The sequence below is a fragment of the Aulonocara sp. 'chitande type north' Nkhata Bay genome, linkage group LG3 (genome assembly GCF_057382095.1).
Source record: "Aulonocara sp. 'chitande type north' Nkhata Bay isolate Kocher_YH1m ecotype deep benthic linkage group LG3, A_spYH_male_GT1.1, whole genome shotgun sequence".
Taxonomy (NCBI): domain Eukaryota; kingdom Metazoa; phylum Chordata; class Actinopteri; order Cichliformes; family Cichlidae; genus Aulonocara; species Aulonocara sp. 'chitande type north' Nkhata Bay.
Genome location: NC_141346.1, coordinates 9570634 through 9593682, shown reverse-complemented (window position 1 = coordinate 9593682; position 23049 = coordinate 9570634). Strand labels below are relative to the sequence as shown.

Below are 23049 nucleotides of genomic sequence, written 5' to 3'. Positions count from 1 at the left end.
CTGCCCTGGGGCGCACTGACAGAGGCGAGGCTGCCAGACACTGGCGCCACCGGGCCCTCTGACCACCACCAGTAGGCAAACAAGGTTAGTATCTTGCCCATGGATATTTGGCATGCAGCTAGGAGGCAGCCTGGGATTGAACCACCGACCTTCTGATTAGTGGCTGACCTGCTCTGCCACCTGAAGGATATAAAAAAAACAACAGCAATAGAATAATATTAAACACAAAGTGAACCCGTCTTCCTTCATTAAATAGGTTCTTTTAGATGTTAAGGAGGAATTGACTTAACCAGGCTGGCGGAGAATGAAGACAACCGGACACCTGCTGCAGATGGGGAATCAGTGAACTTTTATTGAGACAGAGACAACCTCTCAACACAGCTCACATCAAGAGATTCCCAATATTTGCTGTGAGGATGGGTATATATTCTCTAAAACTTACAGGAGGGGGTTGTGAGGAAAGTGCTGCATTAGCAGAAAAAACAACTCCATAAAAGGAAATCGGCCTTGGGTGTTCTAGTCTCTTCGCTTGCAGATATCTTGCACCTGCAGGATGAGGCGATCGCTTCTTATCGCTCTCAAGGCCAAAGTCGTGAGCACATTTTTATTACACAGTTGCACAGTAACTTTAAAGCTGAACAATATTTAAAGCTGAATAATGTTTGATCAGATTATATTTTCTTCAAATCCCCCTTTTGACCCATCTTAAATGGGTCAACACACAAAAATAAGTAACATTCAAAGGAACACAGAGACGTGTCGAAGCCTGGCTCGAAAAACTCCTCGGGTCTTATCATTTGTCTTTATCTGTCATTGCAGATGAGGAGAAAAGAGTCCAGGCACCACCCTGCCCAGGGGTCGGCTGCAAGCAGTCTCGGTTCCCGACGAAAGCAGTAACAGCTGTCCTGCAACCAAGGATACAACGAGTCAGTGCAACCAGGGTAGTGACACAAAATTAACAGTTCCTGTAACCTAGCAACCAAAAAGCATAAGTAATGATAAAAATGTGGAGAGTACAGAGTATACTATAATAATGAGAGATATAAACGTGAAAATGTGAAAGAATAAATCAATCGTAAAATAAACACAGAACGGTAACTGCTAAGGACATTCAAAAGTGAATATGTTAAAAAGTGAGGAAGGGGTGTGGAATAAAACAATTTATATCCAGTGGTGGGAGTACACATTCGCTCAGGCTTAAGTCCGGAGACCCTGAGAACATCGCTTAACCCTCACAACCCGACCAGACACAGTTCAACCAGATATATCCTTCAAGAGGAAGTGGGTGAGGGAAACAATTAATAACAAGCCTAATACAAAACACCACAGAGAAAAAACCATTCTAGAAGCATTTAAACAAGAGAAAGACGATAATGTTCGTCACCCTCACGATCAGAGTTTTCATCATCCGTTGGCGAGGAGGTGGGAAGTTGACTAGCCAATAAAGGCATCTGCCGGGCGAGATCCTTATCCTCAGGAGTGAGAGCTGTAACAATCAGTCTCTGGAAGAGGGATCGAATGCATGGAATACAACAGCAACCGCAGGTGACTAGGACAGCAACAAAAACTGAGATGGAAACTAGGACGGAAGCTACAAGGGCCTTATATTTGCCAAACATGTTAAGCCAAGAGTCCCACATGGCAGTATCAACGCCCGAGTGTTCCTTCATTTTAACAGTAAGAGCTGTGAGACCAGTAATAGCTTTAGTGAGGGAACCATCAGGAGCTGTGTTATTGGGGATATAGGTACAGCACTCCTGACCAAAAAGGCTGCAGACTCCGCCTCTTTCTGCGAGGAGAAAATCCGTTGCGACCCTGTTTTGGAAAGCCATTAGGGAAGTGGCAGATAACTGTGCATGCACAGCTTCAAAACCATCTCGAGTGTAATTAGCCAACAGTTGCACATTAAAGTGAATGTAGTTAATTCTGTCTACATTCGCATTTATTTCAACCATCCAAAGTATCGAGGCCCATCCTGCTTTAACCTGGTCTCGCAGTTTATATTCATCGGGGACCCCACGGGGTATACCTACAGCATCAATATAGGTTGGATTATGAGCTGAACCTGGGATTAGAGAACGTTTAGAGCGGCGTTCAGAGGAGGATGGGAGGCCAACTTCGTGTACTTCTATAGAGAGATCTACTGGAGTGACTGAAACAGGTAAAATAAGAGTTATGAGAGCGCAAAGACCTGACGCATCCCGAGGGAAACCATCATATAACTTGTTATTGCCACACCACCACCACAAATCAGCCCTAGCCGTAGGTCGGAAGTTTGGTTTCATAACCGTCATCTCAGTGCACCAAGAAGAGTTCAAGCTACCTAGTTTTACTGCATTGCCAGTCAGGTTAATACAAGTGAAATTGTTCACAGCTACATCTGAAGAAAAGAAAGGTGGTTTATTAGAGACCGAGCGTTGAGTTTTAGGAAAGTGGTTTTCCAGATATGAGCAATGACCTCGTTTTGTATTGTTCATAAGATGCAGGAGGCATGCACTATTGACTGGCGCCGGTACCACTCGTAAAGTGGGGCGGGCTCCCATACACACTATGCAGTCGGAAGCCGTCTTGTCAGCAGCTTGTTCAGCTAGTAGTAACCAGTTGTTTGTTGCTCCAGAAATACCGGTTAGAATTTGGAAGAGGTCATCTTTAGACATTTTATTTGTGTCTACAATGCGTATTCGGCCGTTTCTCCCCCCGTTTGTATATGTCACCGGAGGGCCATTAAAGGTGGGGTTATCATCTTTAACTACAGAGCTTGGAGCTGCACCAACGCTAGGGCATATTTCCATTTGCCAATACAGGGCGGTGCGATCAGTCCAAGGGGCAAGTATAAATTGTTGACAGGAGGTCAAGGCCAGATCCTTTAGGGTAAAAATTAAGCCTGAAAGATCCGGTTTTTTTGCTATTCTGAGCATATTTTGGTTTCTCCAGTGCAAAGCCTGACCCCTAGAGTGCTTGGACCAATCGAGGTCCGTTTCTGACACTAAACTGGACCACTTCCACTGATGCCAACCTCCCAGGGTTATATACCACACTGAGGAGGAGAGATGTACTGCAAGGTTAAAAAGATCCCCCCCTTGGTCTTTGGTGACGGGAGTGACTGGGAAGCTAGCGAAATCTATTTCGACTACCCAACTTTTATTGTTGGGGACACAGAGAGTAATCATTCTAGTCGTACTTGGGGTGCAGGAGGTAACCGTGTCTCGTTTCTTTCTAGATGGATCGGGCGTGGGCAAAACTGGAGAGGAAGTGGTGGGCAAGACCCTAGGGGCTACATTTGTCAGATTGGAACTGTCAGAAGGGGGCGAAGCTTTTGAACTTGAAGGTGTCAGAAGTGTCGGGGGCCCTTCACAGATCAGGATTATGCCAATGGGAATGAGACCCAGGGCCAGGAAGCAAACAAAGACGCAACATCTTTGCCTGCCTGTCATTTCAGGGGGAAAGGGCCAAGACATGTTTACTTAGCTTGGATGTCTTCTAATAGAGGATGATGGGGCAGAGAAAGGTGGTCCAGTTCCCCCCACCTCGCCAAGGGCGTGTTCTAGGAGTTAAAGAGCAACAAAAAGTATCAGTGACACAACTTTAAATGAGCTTTCAGCAGTTAAAACTATTGCAATGTAAAATGTAAATCTTAAAAACTCAAGCCAATATAAAAGCAAAGTCATAAAAGATGTTAAAAATAGAAAAATAAAAATGTTTAGTTCAGTATGAAGAACACCCCCTTTTGTAACCAGCCGGCTTGTAGGTTGAGCTTTGGCTCCCTCAAGTGGTTGGTGATGCTGTTGCAGCTCCTTCTGACAGGTCCTTCTGCACCTCTCTCAAGGTTCTTCCTGGTTCGGTGGCAGCAGCGCACTGTGTGTAATGAAACCAGGTGTCACCTTTCCCTTCGAGCCTGACAGCGTGGGAGGTCCGCTCTGTTATGCGGTAAGGGCCTGTCCAGCGAGGCTCAGCCCACTTTCTCTTTGTGACTTTCAGGAGGACGTAGTCCATTCCAGGTGTAGCCGCCTCTTTCAGCTCTTGCTGGTTTCTTTCAGCGACCTGTGAGGAATACTGGGCAACAAAACTGCGGAGCATGTTATAATATGTCCTCGGATCGAGGTCTGAATCAGCTTCATCCGACATTAACAGGCGAGAGGAGGGGCCAGGAAAAGGCCTGCCATGCTCCAACTCAAATGGAGTGTAACCAGAGGTTTGATTTACTGAGCATCTTATGGACATTAATGCAAGAGGCAATGCCTTAACCCAATCTAATTTGGTCTGTGCACAGATTTTAGCCAATTTAGTTTTTAGAGTTTGATTCATCCTTTCCACTTTCCCCTGGGATTGGGGGTGGTAAACTGAGCCAAACTTATGTTTCAAACCTAATGCGGCTTCAACCCTCTGCAGATCGTGGTTCCTGAAATGTGAACCATTGTCCGACCTTATGACCTCGGGAAACCCATGCTGTGGTATATAATGATTAATCAGACACTTCACCACAGTTCTACTGTTTTCACTTGCTGTCGGCCAGGCTTCTGGCCAACCTGAAAATGCATCCACAGCCACCAGCAGGTACCTGTAACTACCTACTCTGTCCACCATGTCTGTGTAATCAATGATTATTTCTTTCCCTGGGCAAAGTGGGATGGGGAAGTACCCTGCTATTGGCTTGAAGGCGGGCTTGATTCCAAATTGGTTGCACTCCTTACAGGTTTTAACCATGTATTTTGTCATGTCTTTTAGATAAGGGTGCCACCAGGCGGCTAAGTTCCTCATCATTTGTGCAGGTCCCACATGCCCCACTCCATGTGCCTCTTCCATTGCTGTCTGTCTGACCCCTGGCGGTAGAATGGGCCTTCCATCTGGGCCACGCCAAACATCTGTGTTTGTGGCCCCTCTTGTTACCCATAATGATTTTTCCTGGGGGCTGGCTTTGTCCTGTAACTCTCTGATTGTGGCTAGGCCTAGTTGTATGGGTGGTCTTTCTGGAGGGGGTGTGGCTTCTGGGTCCATTACCATAATCAGGGAGGGTAAGTAACCAGCTGTCTGCTTAGCTACTAAGTCGGCCTGTTTGTTACCTAATGCCACTAAGTTCAATCCGGCACTGTGTCCTTTGCATTTTACCACTGCCACCTTAACAGGTAACAACAGTGCTTCCGCTAATTCCCTCATTTCTATCTCATGTTTAATAGGCTTTCCGCTGGCTGTCAAAAAACCAGCTCTTAGCCACTGCTTGAGCTCCACATGCACTGCTCCCACAGCATAAGCTGAATCACTGTATATATTCACTTTCTGTCCCTTTCCCATCCTTAAGGCTTCAATCACCGCTCTCAGTTCAGCTCTCTGTGCAGACTGTTGTCCTGTCAACTGCTCTGCTTTCACTGTTTTCCATCTCATGTCTGTCTGTTCCACTATTGCCCATGCAGCCTTCAACATTCCACTTTCAGTTCTGAAACAACATCCATCTGTGAACCAATCTTTTTCTGCATCCATTAGAGGTTCTGCCTGCAAATCTGGCCTGATTTTCTCCTGTACCTGCACAACCTCTTCACACATATGTGGTTCCCCTGATCCCATGTGATCAGCCATGTTTATGCCTTCATGTGAGTAGGTGATGTGTGGTGCTTCCAAAATGGTACTGAGGCGTCTCTGCCTGAGTGAAGTGAGTGTGAAGGCCTGTGAGGAGACATAGGCCACCACACTGTGTGATGTCAAAATTTTTAGTGGGTGGTTCATCACTATGTGTGCTGTTTTCTGAATGATTTTTGCAAGTCCAGAAACGTGTTGTGTGCACGGTGGGTGGCGTTTTTCAGTGTTGTCAAGCATTACGCTTACATATGTCAACACTTTTCTCTCTCCCCCTTTTTTCTGGAACAGGATACCATTGATATGGGTTCCAGTTCCAGAAACATCAAGATGAAAAGGCAAAGCATAATCTGGCACAGCAAGGTCGGAGGCGACAGAAAGCTGTTGTTTTAACTTTATAAACGCCTGTTCTGTTTCTGTAGTCCATGAGAGGCGAGCAGAGAGGTTTCTCATGCCTTGTTCATTTACCAAAACGCGCAAAGGGGAAGTAAGGCCAACATAGTCTGGGACATAGGTCCTGCTGTAACCAGTCAGGCCCAAAAATGACAACATGTCTTTTACAGTTAGAGGTTTTGGATGGTGCAAAATGGAGTTCCTGTGTTCTGGGGACAAGGAAATACCGGACTGTGAGACCATGCGGCCTAGAAAAGAAACCTGTTTTCTTGCAATCTGTAGTTTGTTTTTGCTCACTTTAAAACCTGTGTTGGCCAGGTGGTGAAGTACCACTCTGGTGGCCTCCAAACAGATGTCAGCCGTGGGGGCAGACAGCAAAAGGTCATCCACATATTGTATTAACATACAGTCAGATGGTAGTGGGCTGGTTTGTAAAAGTTCTTTCAAACACTGATTAAACAGTCCTGGGGAGAGGGCAAATCCCTGTGGTAAGCGAGTGTAACGCCATTGTCGGCCTCTAAATGTAAATGAGAAAATGTCACGCAGTGACTCACGAAGTGGGAGGCAGAAAAAGGCATTAGCCAAGTCAATGCAGGTGAACCAGGCATGAGATGGTGGGAGGTTGGTCAAGGCAACATAAGGATTAGGCACAGGCAAAGTAGGAGTGCCAAGTAAGGCATTAATCCTTCTCAAATCATGTGCCATTCTGAACTTCCCCGTGCCTTTTTTCTCAACGGGTAGGATGGGCGTGTTCCACTTAGAGCAGGAGGGCTCCAAGACACCGGCAGTGACCAAACCAGAAATTGTTTCTGCAATCCCCGCCTCAGCCTCCGGTCTGTGTGGGTACTGAGGCTGCCACAAAGGGGTAGCAGATGACAGTTGAAAAGAGACTGGCTCCACATCAACTAAACCTACATCTGTGGGTCCAAGGGACCACAAACAATCTGGAAGAGAGTCGAGTAAAGGCGCAGCATCACAGTGGTCTGTGTGTTCTCTTCCATGTGACCCGCTGACCACTCCATGTTGCAGTGTTGAGGAATTAAAGCAATCATTTAAAATTTGGTATGTCTTGGTAGATGGAGAAAACAAAACCTGTGGGAGTTTTGTAGGTGTCCAGTCAGTGGCCGCAAGGGAACGTTTAACCATTCCACCCAGCTCCTTAGCCTGGTGTCCAGGATGTAAGGCCAGTGACACATGGGGAGCTGCCTCATCAGACATCATGTACCACTGTAATTGATCTGTTGTAAAAGTAACCGCTGCTGCCACTCCCTCCGGTGCCGCAAAAATGCACGACATGTTCAGAGACCAAGCCCGCCCCTCACACTGCTCTTGGAACATGTGCTGGTACCAGGTGGTGTCATGCCTGTCATAAAACAGTGTAACATGAGGTGGGTCAGGGGGAGGGACATAGAAGAGGGGGCTCTACTACTAGCTGAGGATGTCGCCGACAGAGAGGAGCTTCCTGGGCAAAAATGCTTGGTATCTATGGGAGTTGGAGCTACGGGCGGTTCTTCTCCAATAGTCATTATTCCACCAGAGATATTAAGTACCGGATATATGCCTGCTGAGGGAGGAGTTGAGGCAGAATAGGGAGGTGGCTGAGACCTATTTTTCTTCATGTGTGGTTTTGCAGTTTCCCATAAACACACCCAGTGATTAAATTTAGCTTTGCGGCCTGCGTGCTTATCTGCTTCCTTTCTGTGTCTCACCCCGCTCATCACACCTGCACCTGCTGCTGCTGAGTTGGCTTCTTCCTCTTTCTCTTTTGCCTGCATAGCCTTATTCTGCCAAATTATTCCCCAGTTACCACTACTCCCCTCGTCCTTTCCCTTTTCTTTCATTAACCTTTCAGCTGTTTTCCTCAATGACTCTTTCTGCTTTTTTGCTTCTTTAGGCTGGTGTGTGGAGTTGATGACTGTCTCAACACATGTTAATTGTTCTCCCAATGTGCTAAGAATAACACCGGGACCCCAACCATCATCATTAGTTTCTCGATCTAATTCTCCATCCATTTTACTGTCAATGGAGGAGTGTTCTTTTATTGATTTTAAAGGAGAATTTGGGCCAGCTGGGTTTCTGCCTCTGTTAGGCACTAACAGCTGGGGCGCTGCTTTAAAGGTGAGTCAGCACTGAAATATCCCTTCAGGTGTTACCAAGCTTCTACCAAACCGGGGTCTGGCGGGTAGCCTTGCCTAGAGCTTCCTGATAGGGGTGCTAGTTGGTTGTCACCTTGTTCACACGTCTCATTCACACTTCATACATTACCTGCAGTCACTCATTACCCTCCTTATGTATGTAATAAATGTGTAAAAAAAAAATTCTATGTGTGGTGTATTATTTTAACCAAAAGAGGAACCTAGTTCCTTTAATTGTGTAATCTGTGAACAACGGAGAACCAAACTGTCCTGCCCAGTGTTTCACAGCAAGCATTCAGCGTGTATTTATGTGTGTCCAATATCAAACAGAACATCAAAACATTTAAAACACTAAAATCATCAGGGTTTTAAGAAGAGATCCGTTTTCTCCTATTGATCAAAGGGACCCCTCCTTTGGACTCCAACCAGTACTTCTCCTTTTTAAGTTTTAGAGGATCTTTTCTAATAAAGTCCTCTGGGCCTTCCTAACCCTTCTGTAGTTTAGAGAATATTACTAAAAAATATTCTCAAGGCCTTTAACCTTTTAATTTGTTTAGAAAGGCGTTACTAATAAACCCTTTCAAGGTCCCAGACCTGCACTGAGGTTTGTATCCGACACCGGAGAGCAACCCGTCGGCTGCAACCGTGGTCAGACCTCAGTTCACTCTTATCTTTATTCACTTATTCACTTATTTCTTATTCACTTATCTCTTATTCACTTATTTCTTATTCACTTGTCTGATTCTCAACAAGCCTTAAGTAAGCCAGACAATTTTGGTTATGAATTACTAGGAGTTTGGACACTAAGTATTTTTATAATGTTCAATATAGCAGAAATAAAAGGTCTGCTTACCTTGTTTTTGTGTGCACACAGCTTTTGTCCAAACTCCGTTCACTCAGACCACGGCCGAAATCCTCCCATCCGTTCCAGTTGACCTGGAGCGGATCCTGTTTCGTGACGCCAATTGAAGGATATAAAAAAAACAACAGCAATAGAATAATATTAAACACAAAGTGAACCCGTCTTCCTTCATTAAATAGGTTCTTTTAGATGTTAAGGAGGAATTGACTTAACCAGGCTGGCGGAGAATGAAGACAACCGGACACCTGCTGCAGATGGGGAATCAGTGAACTTTTATTGAGACAGAGACAACCTCTCAACACAGCTCACATCAAGAGATTCCCAATATTTGCTGTGAGGATGGGTATATATTCTCTAAAACTTACAGGAGGGGGTTGTGAGGAAAGTGCTGCATTAGCAGAAAAAACAACTCCATAAAAGGAAATCGGCCTTGGGTGTTCTAGTCTCTTCGCTTGCAGATATCTTGCACCTGCAGGATGAGGCGATCGCTTCTTATCGCTCTCAAGGCCAAAGTCGTGAGCACATTTTTATTACACAGTTGCACAGTAACTTTAAAGCTGAACAATATTTAAAGCTGAATAATGTTTGATCAGATTATATTTTCTTCACACCTGAGCTACAGCCACTCGGGAATGGCAGATGCCGAGAGGTCCAGCGTTTACATTACCGACTATTTCGGTAAGTGACAGCCTGAGGTGTTCTTCAGTAAATTGGACTACCAGACAGGAGGACCTGAGGCCCCACCGCATTATTTTTGGTAAGTTAAATGTGTTTGTAAACTAATCCGTAATTTAGGTCCTTAGCTAGCTACCTAAGGACCTAGCTAGCTAAAATGAGCACTCGGCTGTCGGGGAAACTTGTTTTTTTAAAGTTCGTTTAGCTAACCCGTGCAGGTGAATGAATTTACCCTGACTAAAGAAATCAAGAGAAACGCACCGGGCTGCTCAGTGACTAACCACGGTTACTGTACTTTTATTATGAGTATTATACTGTAAGAGCAACAGGCTGGACTCTGCTTCTGCTTCTGCGCAGAGCTGATTATTAAATATGTGCAAACAGCAGCATGTTTTCTGTCGCTTTCCACATGTGGAAGGACATAAACGCCAACTTTTAAATTCCCCTCATTAATCAATAGCTACGGATTAAATAGCAAAGCCCGATACTTATGTACTGAAACCAACTACTCCCGCTTGTCAGCTTAAGTTAAAATGTTACATTTTTCCTCTGATTATTTTTTTAGCTTTTTTTTTTTTTTTTTTTACTGAGTTTGTTACAAATATTCAGGTTAAAAAACTGTCCAAATTATTTTTAATGAATTATGTTCACAAAGTCACATGTGCAGTATTCTGTACAGCTTGCATCCTTTAGGACAAATAATTTGAAACATTAATATTTCTTGTTCAATACTGAGCTGATAACACCTCTGTATGTTGTGACCAGGATGCAGCAGCAGACTGAACCTCGACTGAAACCTGCTCCATCATCTCATCTTTGCAGATGTCCATTTATAAAGCATCAACAACTCAAAGGTAAACATGATATTACAAAATGTGTTAGTAAGGCCTTTAAAACAAATAAAAAAAATAAAAAGCTGTTGGCAGAACTGTAGGACTGAACAACTTCAGATCCCGAGTGTGTGAGGACGGAGAAGGATCAGCTCTATTTCAGATTTGAGAGATAAACTTTATATTTCAGTTTGTGATGATTCTGTTCTGTTTGTGATTACAGGAGCCGTCCTCAGATTCAGACCTCAGCACCACCCAGTGACAGCAGACAGATCATCCTATATCTTCAATCTTTGTAGTAACTCCAAAATTAACTGAAGAAAACAGTACAAAGGTTAAAGTACCACATGTGCTGTCAGTGAAAGCTGCAGCTGTTTTATTGATAAATTTAAAGACAAAAAGTCAAAAGGATTAATCACCCCTGTAACTGTGTCACTATACATCAGCATTAACAGGACCTCAGTTTGGTGTTTCAGAAAACTGCTGATCTCAGACCTGCACAACTTCTGTTTTAAACACTGAATGTACTCAGCTACATGAAGAGCACATGATGTTTTCTCTGACACAATTAAATAAAACCTGATTAAAGTCAAAGGTTGTTACTTGTATTTGAACTAAAAACTTGTGATCTGGAATTCTTTCACTGTTTTTTGACAATAGTGTGTTATTTAACATAAAGTAATTCAGAGTCATTCATACCAGAGTAACCAGTGAGCACAACATATATTTAACTTTCTACAGGACTTAAAGCTATTACTATAGCTTATAGCTACAGCTATTACTTACCTGCACTACTGTATAGTTCTGTGTAAATAATCATTCTGTACATATGATAATTTTTAATCCTACAACTGTTTATAACTTGCATAGTTCACATTTCTGTATAACTGTATATCTCAGATTTCTGTATAGTTTTTCATATTTATATCCTGTTCATAGCCTGTACATAGTTTGTACTCACTACAGCCTGTACATACTTATAGTTATAGAATATTCTTAACATACTTCATACCATGTACATTGTAACATACCATAATAGACCCATTTCTGTAATATACTTAGATATCTATATTATTGCTAATATATATTGTAATATACCTATATCACTAAAGCACTTCTGGATGGATGCAAACTGCATTTCATTGCCCTGTACCTGTGCATGTGCAATGACAACAAAGTTGAATTCTATTCTATTATATTATGTAAAAGTCCAGACCCTCTGAGGATTATCTGAGTACTTCTAACATTACACAAAGCAAAGGTCTCCATCAGTGTTCATGAAAATGCTGGGTTTATCCTTCTTGTGAGGGAGCTGCTGGTGAAGATCACGAGCCCTGCTTGATCCTGGCGACGAGTTTCAGTCTTCCTGGTGTTTCTGAAATGATGCCTCTCACTGTGGGTCAACAGAACTTCTGGCACAGGACAGCTGTAATGAAAGAAATTGAAGAAGTTTTGAAAAAAAAAAAATCTTGGAAATGCCCTAAATGTGAGAAGCAGATTTTGTATTTACTTTTCTTTTGCCAATCAAGATAACAAAGTATAATTTTCACCATACAATTACTAACCTTGTCATCTCCTGCACTGTCTGTTTTGGGCTCTGGGCTCGTCCTTTCCAGCGCTCATGAGACTGCTTTGATGCACTGTGGTATGAGGTGCTAACCTGTTGACAGTGTTGGGAAGGTTAATTTTAAAATGTATTCCACCAAAGATTATAGAAGTAATGTATTCTGAATACTTTACAACTACATGAATGCACTATTGCTGTGTGATTTATTACTATTACTGAAGGCTACTCGCCATACCAATACCAACTAGATGTTAAAATCTTAATATAAATGAGTAACAGTAGGTGGACATTAGGTAAGGCTGCACTTTTTGCAGCGATCTCGTGTAGAAAACTATTCAGCGCGTATATAAAACAGGTCAGCGGCTCCGAACCGTAGTAAAGGGACCTCTGGCTGATACGTCCGGTTCGTGTTGGGCTCGTAGCTGAAAACTAGCTTTACTTTGTTGTCTGGGTCAAGTTTGCTAGCGAGAGACAGAGAGAGCCGTTGAAAGGCTGCTTATTGTTTCGGAGGAAAACACGAACACGGTGTACAGTCGAGTCTTAACAGCTTACTTACAGCTGGGCTCGTCAGGCACTCTTTTTGGCTTTAGTGGTTATTATTATATTTACATGCTTCCAGCTCCCGTTTCTGCTCCGTGACAGCTCGTACTTTTCCTTTTTCTCCCTCCCTCGCTCACAGACACATAACGGGTATGGCAGTCCATTCTCCCTGCAGCACGTACTACACTGCCCATGAGGCTACATTGTTTAGGGCGATGCCTGTAACACTCTGCTATTGCCTTCATATTAAATAATTTTTGTATAATAATTTTTAGAGGCTCTTATTGCGTGTTTTGTTTGGGTTTCCACCGGCGTGGAATTACCAAAAATAGAGAGACCATAGCCTAACATACAGTGGGGCAAAAAAGTATTTAGTCAGCCACCGATTGTGCAAGTTCCCCCACTTAAAATGATGACAGAGTTCAGTAATTTGCACCAGAGGTACACTTCAACTGTGAGAGACAGAATGTGAAAAAAAAATCCATGAATTCACATGGTAGGATTTGTAAAGAATTTATTCGTAAATCAGGGTGGAAAATAAGTATTTGGTCACCTCAAACATGGAAAATCTCTGGCTCTCACAGACCTGTAACGTCTTCTGTAAGACGCTTTTCTCTCCCCCACTCGTTACCTGTATGAATGGCACCTGTTTGAACTCATCATCTGTATAAAAGACACCTGTCCACAGCCTCAAACAGTCAGACTCCAAACTCCGCCATGGCCAAGACCAAAGAGCTTTCGAAGGACACCAGGAAAAGTATTGTAGACCTGCACCAGACTGGGAAGAGTGAATCTACAATAGGCAAGCAGCTTGGTGTGAAAAAATCAACTGTGGGAGCAATCATCAGAAAATGGAAGACATACAAGACCACTGATAATCTCCCACGATCTGGGGTTCCACGCAAGATCTCATCCCGTGGGGTCAAAATGATCATGAGAACGGTGAGCAAAGATCCCAGAACCACACGGGGGGACCTGGTGAATGACCTGCAGAGAGCTGGGACCAAAGTAACAAAGGTCACCATCAGTAACACACTACAACGGCAGGGAATCAAATCCCGCAGTGCCAGACGTGTTCCGCTGCTGAAGCCAGTGCATGTCCAGGCCCATCTGAAGTTTGCCATGTCATGTGGTCAGATGAAACCAAAGTAGAACTTTTTGGTATAAACTCAACTCGTCGTGTTTGGAGGACGAAGAATACTGAGTTGCATCCCAAGAACACCATACCTACTGTGAAGCATGGGGGTGGAAACATCATGCTATGGGGCTGTTTTTCTGCCAAGAGGACAGGACGACTGATCCGTGTTAAGGACAGAATGAATGGGGCCATGTATCGTGAGATTTTGAGCCAAAACCTCCTTCCATCAGTGAGAACTTTGAAGATGAAACGCGGCTGGGTCTTCCAACATGACAATGATCCAAAACACACCGCCCGGGCAACAAAGGAGTGGCTCTGTAAGAAGCATTTGAAAGTCCTGGAGTGGCCTAGCCAGTCTCCAGACCTCAACCCCATAGAAAATCTGTGGCGGGAGTTGAAAGTCCGTGTTGCTTGGCACAGCCCCAAAACATCACTGCTCTCGAGAAGATCTGCATGGAGGAATGGGCCAAAATACCAGCTACTGTGTGTGCAAACCTGGTAAAGACCTATAGTAAACGTTTGACCTCTGTTATTGCCAACAAAGGTTATGTTACAAAGTATTGAGTTGTATTTTTGTTATTGACCAAATACTTATTTTCCACCCTGATTTACGAATAAATTCTTTACAAATCCTACCATGTGAATTCATGGATTTTTTTTTCACATTCTGTCTCTCACAGTTGAAGTGTACCTCTGGTGCAAATTACTGACCTCTGTCATCATTTTAGGTGGGGGAACTTGCACAATCGGTGGCTGACTAAATACTTTTTTGCCCCACTGTATGAAACAGGAAAACACCGCCATGTAATCCATTTATTTCAACAAACTAACTGTATTCTCAATATCACCTATTGAACAGTAACTCTAACGGATACATTTACTCATATTTTGTATTTTAAATACGTAACGCCGGTGCATGTATTATGTTACTGCCAGTGTTGGGACTAACGCGTTATTAAGTAACGCGTTACAGTAACTACGTTATTATTGTGGTAACGAGCACGGTAACTAGTTATTATGCCAAAATCAGGAACGCGTTAGTCGTTACTGGGATTTAGATAGGGTCGTTACTCGTTACTTCGTGTGGTGGCTGTCGCGGAGCTTCCACAGATTCAATAACATTAGCAAGTGGTGGAAGCCAGCAGGTGGATGAAGGAAAAGGGAGGCAAGAGGAAAGGAGACCCGAGGCGGCCGCCGGTCCAAGTGTGAACTGAACTTCAGGTAAGAAGTTATAACCTGCAGTCTCTCTGGGTCAGATATGAACCAAGTTTAGTTGGAGTTTATTTTCGTTATGCTGACTTTTTCGTACTGCGTGCTAGCTAGCATGACGGAGTTTCTATACAGCTGGGTGGTGCTATGTTACTGATGTTGAACTTTATTTTGTTCATAAGTTATTAGAGTTGTCAACCGTCCCGTCTGGTATTCAGAGAAAATATTACGCGTTTCTTATTGAGGTGAAAAGGAACAGTTTGTCCCGTAATTCAGCTACAATGAAAAAGACACAAAGCTGGAGTTATTCTGTGTCTTTACGCTGCACAGCTGTCTCTTCTTCTTTCATTCTCCCCCCTCCCTCTCCTGTTTCTACTTCAATCATGAAAACTGATCAGTGATCAGCTGATCGGCTTTTCTCTCTTGTTTGTTTATCGCCCACTTTGCGCCAGAAAGAGGAAACCAGCGGATGTCGCGCTAAACAACAGCAGCACGTTTAAGCTTGATCACCTATTGTTAGAATTTATTTAATATTAATTTCTAGTATCAGCTGATGTTTGCTGGAGCCACAGCTGTAAACCTGCTGGTCATGATATGGTTTGGTTATGTGATGAGAGGGAAACATGAAGATGAAACCAGGAGATGTCCTTACTGAATCATCAGAGCTGAACAGGTGATGGAGAAACAGGTTTACCCTTTAGGTGACATGAATGAGTTGAAGGGAAGTTATGAACTGTTTCTGAGAGACAAATAACACCAGGATCCTTTTCTAAGTAGCTGACAGCTGGTAACTGTGCAGGGGCGGGTCTAGCAAAGTTTTGCCAGGGGGCCAGGTAGGGCATTAACAGGGAAAGGGGGGCACAAGGAAATACTTTTCTTTCTTATTCTCATTTAAAATGTCTAGCTTGTAAAAAATAATTATCTGAATCTTACAACAAACGATTGATAGATTGATGCACATATACCATCAGAACAGTGTACATCACTGTCACAACAGCGTTTATTTTCATTCAAAGGATTTATGATTTTTCCTATAATGGTGGGCCGGTCTCTAGTCAAAATGCCCGGGCCAATTTTCTGTCCCAGTCCAGCCATGTATGCAGCTCGTCTGCAGTCTGGTGTTGCCTACATCTTCCTATTCAGAAGGCAGAATTTCCGAGTTCTGAGTACAATCGTAAGCACCACGACTGCAGTTTTTGTGTTGGATGTAAAAGGCGCACATGACACTGTGACGTAGGCTAGAATCATGGCAGCAGTCAACGACGGTCCAGGCGTGGGATTTCTCTTGTGGAAATATGCACATTATCTTTTCCTTTCTATTGGCAGGTGGCACAGTGCACTTGTGGCAAGTAAGCAAGCTAGAAGACTGGCAAAGTTATGGAAGCAACACATTAACAAGAGAATTCTGAGTAAAACCAAAGTTACTTTCCCTAGTAACTAGTTACTTTGAAAGTAACGAGTAACTTGAAGTAACTGAGTTACTTTTGAGAGAAGTAACTAGTAATGTAACTAAGTTACTATTTTAAAGTAACTTACCCAACACTGGTTACTGCCCAACACTGCCTGTTGAGATCCTGAGATCCGCTCCTAGAACACCGGCCTCCAACTCCTGAAGAGACACGGGTGTCCCTAAATTTAGCAAATATTAGCTTCAGGCTAGCTTGCTACGACGAATAGGCTAATGCTAGCATTTTACCACAACTTCACCAGATGTAGCTAAAAAAACTAAACTAATGTCCAGTCCAGTGGGACAGCAAGGAAAGATGACAAAAAATGATTACTTACGTGCGGTTTGGAGGTTCAAGCTGAAATTGAAGCAGCCATTGAAAGACGGGAAGAGAGAAAGATGGCAGCTTGGTCAGCACTAGTGGCCTCTATAATGTATGCAAATACATGCGGGCCGGAAACCCCGCCCCCCCCCAGCGCGCCCCCGGACGCCAAAACAGTGCCAGCAGATTGAAACTGAAAAATGGTTTGAAACCGAAAAATGGATTGAAACCGAAAAATGGTTTGAAACCGAAAAAATGGTTTGAAACCGAAAAAAATTGATTGAAACTGAAAAATGGATTGAAACCGAAAAATGGTTTGAAACCGAAAAAAAAATGGATTGAAACTGAAAAATGGATTGAAACGGAAAAAAAAGAAAGAATTGTAAGCGAAAACAAAAAAATTACAGTTTTAATTTTTTTTTTTCACTATCAATTTTTTTTCGGTTTCAATACAAGATTTTTCAGTACATTTATTTCAGTTACAATATTTTTTTCGGTTTCAATATTTTTTTCGGTTTCGTTTCAAGGTGGCATCGTTCTGATTCCATAGATTTCCTGGGAGCTTTTTTAATGCACTTCAAGTTCAAAACTTTTTTAAGGAACCTGATCATTTAATTAAGGAATTCTCAAAAGTGACTTGGCTTAAGCAACACTTGATCTGGATCATGGAGAGTTTTCCTTTGGGCTACTCTTTCAGGAATTCAAAGAACTATTTAAAGAACTTTTAATCTCTTGGTTTGTTCGGGATAATGAAGGAAGGTTTCAGAGAAATTGATGATGTGTTTTATTAGATTTTTGGACACCAGTGGAGTTCTGGAAAATTAGATACATCAAGATTTTGATACAACATACAAACTGCAAAGCACTAATGACCTTTCCCTCAGCACAGCAGAAAGAGATCATTCTGGTAGCTTGTAATCACACTATTCAATGGTGTCAGCTCACAGCTCACATCTGAGTTTAGTTCTTCATGGTGTGCCTCTGACAGATGAAGCGCATTTTGCTGGAGCAGTGCAGATCGTTAAGACGTCCATCAGAATGAAGATGAGCGCAGTCTTCATCCCCGGGACCAAGACCATGATGGGTCCAGGCGTCAGGCTGCCCAGGTTTCCACCTCCTACAAAAGAATGATACAAAGTGAGTCTTAAGGTGAGCTGCAACCACCATGACAGACAAGAGAAGCCAGCGTCAAAGCACGTGAAGTTGCAGTTCCTCTAATGTCCAATTGAGGCTCGTTCCAGCAGTCACTCAGTTCCCACAAATTTTCAAGGTAAAAAGTCCAACTTCACAGCCGCTATAAACATTTTTGCAGCTCATACAATGAACTATATGGGAAAATGCGCACAGAATTTCTCAAACAAAAACGCAATAATGCCAAATAACTATTTATAGTTATGTCTTGATGCATGCTCAATCATCCAGGTAAGGAAATCTCCAAAACTTGATTCTGTTCAACGTTTCTCCCACTGAAAACGCTACGTCCAGATGAACAGAATCAAGTTTTGGATATTTGTAGTTACAGTTATCCCCAAACACACATAAGCACGACCAGTATGATATAAATATAATAGTGGTGTACCCCTGAGATTATAATAATGTAGATGTGACATGAAGTGCTTGAGGACTGAGACTTCAGTTCAGCAACAAAATGAAGAGGCTGTTTTTTCCTGCCTGGAGGTCTGGACTATGAAGGTCCTGCAAAAAGACTTTCAGATGTCAGCAGCGAGTACAGCTGAGGAGGAAGTGGTAGTCCCGAAGATGCCGCTTAACGTTGATGTCTGATGATTTTCCATGATTATGGCTCTCTGGACACTTTTCCTTTTGTCCTTTGCGTACTATGTGTGACATACTCTTTGTACGTTTCTTTAATTAAAAAGAACATGTGAGGTCATGTGAACTCCTCATAAACATAAAGCAGGACACCCTCGCCACTTCATAACTTTTGATATTGGAAAAAAGGATGTCTTTGTTTTTCCTGAAGCTCATAATGATAGTGATGATGGGACTGAGTATAACGTCTATTAAATCTATTCATTCTACAATTAGTATTCTTTAAAAATCATTGTCCCACAATGACTCTGGGTTAACTGTAAATAGAAAATGTTGCAGATGGTTTCCTGATAATATTGACTCATGATATTTTACTCATGATTAATTACCTAATAGTGTTTAAAAATGAACAAGAATAAAGATTAGAAATATGCCCAATTAGAAAAAAAAACAAAAGAAACATCTTTTTTAACAAAAGGTTCATCATACTTGGACTGTGGTGCCTTTAGCAAAAAAAAAAAAAACCCCAAACAAATGTAACAGTGTTTATGTGGTATTATTCCACTTGCCACAAATGTCAGTGTAATGGGGAAACAGCGCCCCCCCTCTCGGCGTGGCTGGCTGCAGTAATCGCTGCCAGTCTGCCGTAGCCATACGAGAGGTGAGTTGTATTGTTCCGCACACGATATAGCTAAGTAGTACAGGCACATAAAACATGTTTGATTAGCTGATGGGCACCGAGTGTAATAAGTGCTTGGTGGACACATGTCTAACATCAGTTTTATGTACTCTTCATTTGTTTATTATTGTGTAAAACTGTATGCTAAAGCGGAATGCTAATGGGATGTTCTGCCGTAGTGTGCTGTGCGGAGTGGTGTGTGGCGAGCCTTTGCACTGATACAACACCGTTGTTTCCATTCAGGAAGTAAAGTGGCAACGATCGATCAGAGACTCCACCTGATTGGTAGTCTAAGAGACCGGCATGAGTAATGGGCAGAACAATTACATTCTCTTCCTAATTAGCACTACAAAAAACACAACCCCTCATTTTCTTGCATGTATACCATCAGTTGTTTTTTTTTTTTAAGTGTAACAGCTTACCTCCGGTTCATGATGTAGGGTGTCTGGTTGACCCACTCCCACTGCCCAGTCCTCTCATCAGTCAGACCCACCCAGTGGAAGGAGCCCACGCTACGCTGGGTCACAAAATCCTGGTAAAGGCAGACGGAGAGAAAACTCAAATTTTCAGTTTCAATCAAGGATCAATACAGGCTCCTCCCCTTTTCAGTCACATACATGAGTTATAGTTCGGCTTTTATTGATTAGCTCATCACAAAAGAGCTCCTGTTGAGGTGACAGTGTGTTTAAGATGCATCACAAAGTTGAGCGTCAGTGCAAACAGATGAGAGGGCCAGCCAACTCACCCACTCCTCGTCAGTGAGAAGAATGACCAAGTGAGATTCGTGTCCATTACACCAGTCTCTGGCATCGTGCCACGATAATGGCGTGGTACTGAATAAGTAGCAGTTGGTGCCGAAAGAATCCCAATTCAGAGGACAACAGCCGTGTGCTGTCGTGCCTGACAGACGGACAGACAGAGAGTGTCTGGTTTCCATGTTTTATAAGAGTCATTTCAAAAATACACTTTTAGATATTGGAGACCTTCTTTAACAGGGGACAGTCCTAGGAGATGTTAGACAGTCGCTGTGAGAACTAGTTTTAGAAAAACATATTTTTGGTGAAGAAATATGATGAGATTAACATCATCCTTTTCAAAAAAGATCAGTGGATGAAAGCACACAATCACATGGTTAAGAAAATTCTAAAATAAAAAACGGCCAAACAAATAATAACAAATAAATATAATAAACAAATGGAACAATTGGAGAGCTTAATACAAATCTTAAATTAGGAAATAACACGATTTAGTTAGTAATTTCCTCATAAGACCTCGCTCCCCCCAGAGAGACAAAACCTTTCTGCCTTAGCTTGTTACAGTTTATACAAAGAAACATGAATTTTGGTTTTTAGCTTCAAGAACCTGTTTAAACCTTCCAGTAATGCCTGCAGGTGTCTGAAGTTAGTCTGAGCTCATCAGATGCCTCAGACTCAGAGATAAATGACTTGGGGGCCAATGAACCAAGGCACATTTATACACAGGCTTCTTCTTTAGTAACGGTAAAGCTGTTCTATAAGCTTAAAACTGTGAGGGCATCTTTAGTAAATGAAGTAGAGGGAACAGGATTAGACAGGAGCTGTGTACCGTTGTTGACCAAGCGTTCTAAAGAACATTTGAGTTCGGCGACCGTCCTGCGGAGAGCGTCCAGGACTGAGAGCTGCCTCAGTGCCTCTGATACTGAGGAATTGCACACACAAAGCACAGGTATGTTAATAAAACTACTTGCTAGTGTCAATGTGGATAAAGTGTTGCTCTGCAGAGTTTCCACCTGATGCCAGCTGGTCCTTGTTGTTCTCCACTGCAAACTTCATTGACAAAACTTCTTTTGCTGTATCTGTGGTAGAAGGACGGGAAACTAAAGTGTGAAAAAGACGAAAAAGCCAGCAGTTGGTATCACAGTATGAGTACATCTGAGCTACCTTTGGTGAGCTGCTGTGTGTCCCTCAGTGATTCAGTCAGATTAGAAACACTTTTCTCCGAGGACCACAACCGGTTCCATGTCGACGTGTCTGCAAACACACAGACATAAAAAAAAAATGATAAAATAATTATTATTTTCTTCAAATCATTACCGAAAAGAAATACTTAATCATTTTTTCATAGGATCTTTGTCTATATTCTCACCATTACATAAAAGTACTTACTGTTGTTGTTCACCTTATTTTGTGATCTCATTATTTACATCTGCTTAACTGTTTATGGCGCAGCACACATTATGCACCATTGCTTTCTTTATCTTTTGCCTCCACGGAGCCAGCCTTTTTGTAATCTTTTAAAAAGCTTGAACTATTGTTCTCCAGGCTTTCTGAAGTTTTTTTTAAAGGTCATTGTTTTGTTGATATGGCACGGTAACTGTATCTTCAATAACAAATGTTTTGTGGTCTTCTACACATCATACGGGTCAGCTGTTCCACACAGATTTCATGTTTATATAATGCAGTAGTTTATAATTACACAGCTGGATCTCTATTCTGACCTCAATGGGCTGACTGTAACCCAGTTTGGGAGCTCTCTCAGCAAAAGGCCCAGTAACTTAGCTGAGACCTTGGGATAACCAGCAGTGCTCCATTCACTGTTCTAAGTAAACACACAGGCACATGCATTAATATGAGTCTCCCTTGAGCAAGGTCATTGAATGCTTTAAAATCAGTTAGCAATATTTCAACTTCAGAATTTGGCAGTACGAGAAAAATGTTTTTATATTTGTTGGTGCCAGTTAAAATCTGTGCAGTGGTGTTCTGATCAACTGGACCTCCAGCTGAGTCATAAAGCACTTTACAATCAAGATGAACAACTGAAGTATGCATGACCTTATATAAATCATTATCAATAAAGAATAAATCAAGGAAATGTGAGTGAAACATTAGATTGCTATCTGTCTTCTGGATTAGCATAGCATCTTAGCCTAACAGACTCCTAATTTTGTATGGATTTAAACAGCAGAGGCGACAACAGTCAGAAGGAAACTGTCAAGTATCTGAGAACAAAGTTCCTGAGAGAAAGTTTCCGGTCATTAGGATGGAAAATGACGACTGTGTAGATAAAAACACACCTCTTTTGGTTGATAGAGGAAGACAGTAGACAGAAAAGAGTTTCAAGAAAGAAACAAGAACATGCTGGGTCAGTCACTGCCCACAAACTAATGTATGTTTTACACCTTCAGAGCAACAACCTGAGCATCATTTCACTATATTGTGGCTGAAGTGAAGCCAGACACCTCTAAAGTCAATATCTCCTAAAGTGGGCAGCTCACACTTGGAAAAATCCAAAATGATAAACAGCACTGCAGGCCAGACAGGAAAATCTACACACTTGTGTTTTAGGTGTCTATTTTAATGAATAGTGACCCTATTGTGTCCTGAGTGTACTCACTGCTGGCTCCCAGAGCTATGATCAGAATGACGAGGAGAGTAGCCGTCAGAGCAGGAAAGAGCCATCGTCTGTACCTGGAGAACCTGGAGAAATCGACAGTACGAGGCTCTGCGGACACACAAATAGGACATGAGTTTTTCATTTTATAGACGCACAGACAAGTGGACACACAGACAGGTGGACACAGACAGGCACCTTTGTTCCAGAAATTGCTCATTTCTTCGTCCACATTGTCATGGTATTCAGTCGTCATGGCGATTCTGGTCTCTGGGTCTGTCTCTGTGTGAAATGGCGTGCGTCTGACTTCGTCTTCATCCAGTCCCCAATGAACAAACAGGCGAACTGTCCAAACACAGAGCCTCAGGTCATTGGCCACGAGCTGCACTTTGCACTGGAAAACACCACCTGTGTGTGTGTGTGTGTGTGTGTGTGTGTGTGTGTGTGTGTGTGTGTGTGTGTGTGTGTGTGTGTGTGTGTGTGTGTGTGTGTGTGTGTGTGTTAGCTGATTACTACACTGAGATGACCTACATCAACAACTACAA

At 42.6% G+C, this 23049-nt stretch overlaps 1 protein-coding gene and 2 long non-coding RNA genes across 3 annotated transcripts; 1 reads left to right on the top strand and 2 right to left on the bottom strand.

The window, feature by feature from the left end:
- Positions 1-326: 326 nt before the first annotated feature.
- LOC147333854 (uncharacterized) lies at positions 327-12965 on the bottom strand. Its single transcript, XR_015125968.1, has 2 exons — positions 12029-12965; positions 327-11889 (listed from the first exon to the last, which is right to left on the bottom strand). It is a non-coding gene; the product is annotated as an uncharacterized LOC147333854 (long non-coding RNA).
- LOC147333855 (uncharacterized) lies at positions 9592-11079 on the top strand. Its single transcript, XR_015125969.1, has 3 exons — positions 9592-9715; positions 10399-10487; positions 10687-11079. It is a non-coding gene; the product is annotated as an uncharacterized LOC147333855 (long non-coding RNA).
- Positions 12966-17446: 4481 nt separating the features above from the next.
- Positions 17447-22861, bottom strand: LOC147333853 (C-type lectin domain family 10 member A-like). The gene is made up of 8 exons (XM_086270939.1): positions 22703-22861; positions 22508-22615; positions 21055-21144; positions 20904-20969; positions 20720-20812; positions 19881-20035; positions 19558-19667; positions 17447-17803 (listed from the first exon to the last, which is right to left on the bottom strand). The coding sequence occupies exons 1-8, from the start codon at positions 22758-22760 to the stop codon at positions 17647-17649; spliced, it is 837 nt and encodes a 278-aa protein (XP_086127065.1). The 5' UTR covers positions 22761-22861; the 3' UTR covers positions 17447-17646.
- Positions 22862-23049: the final 188 nt, after the last annotated feature.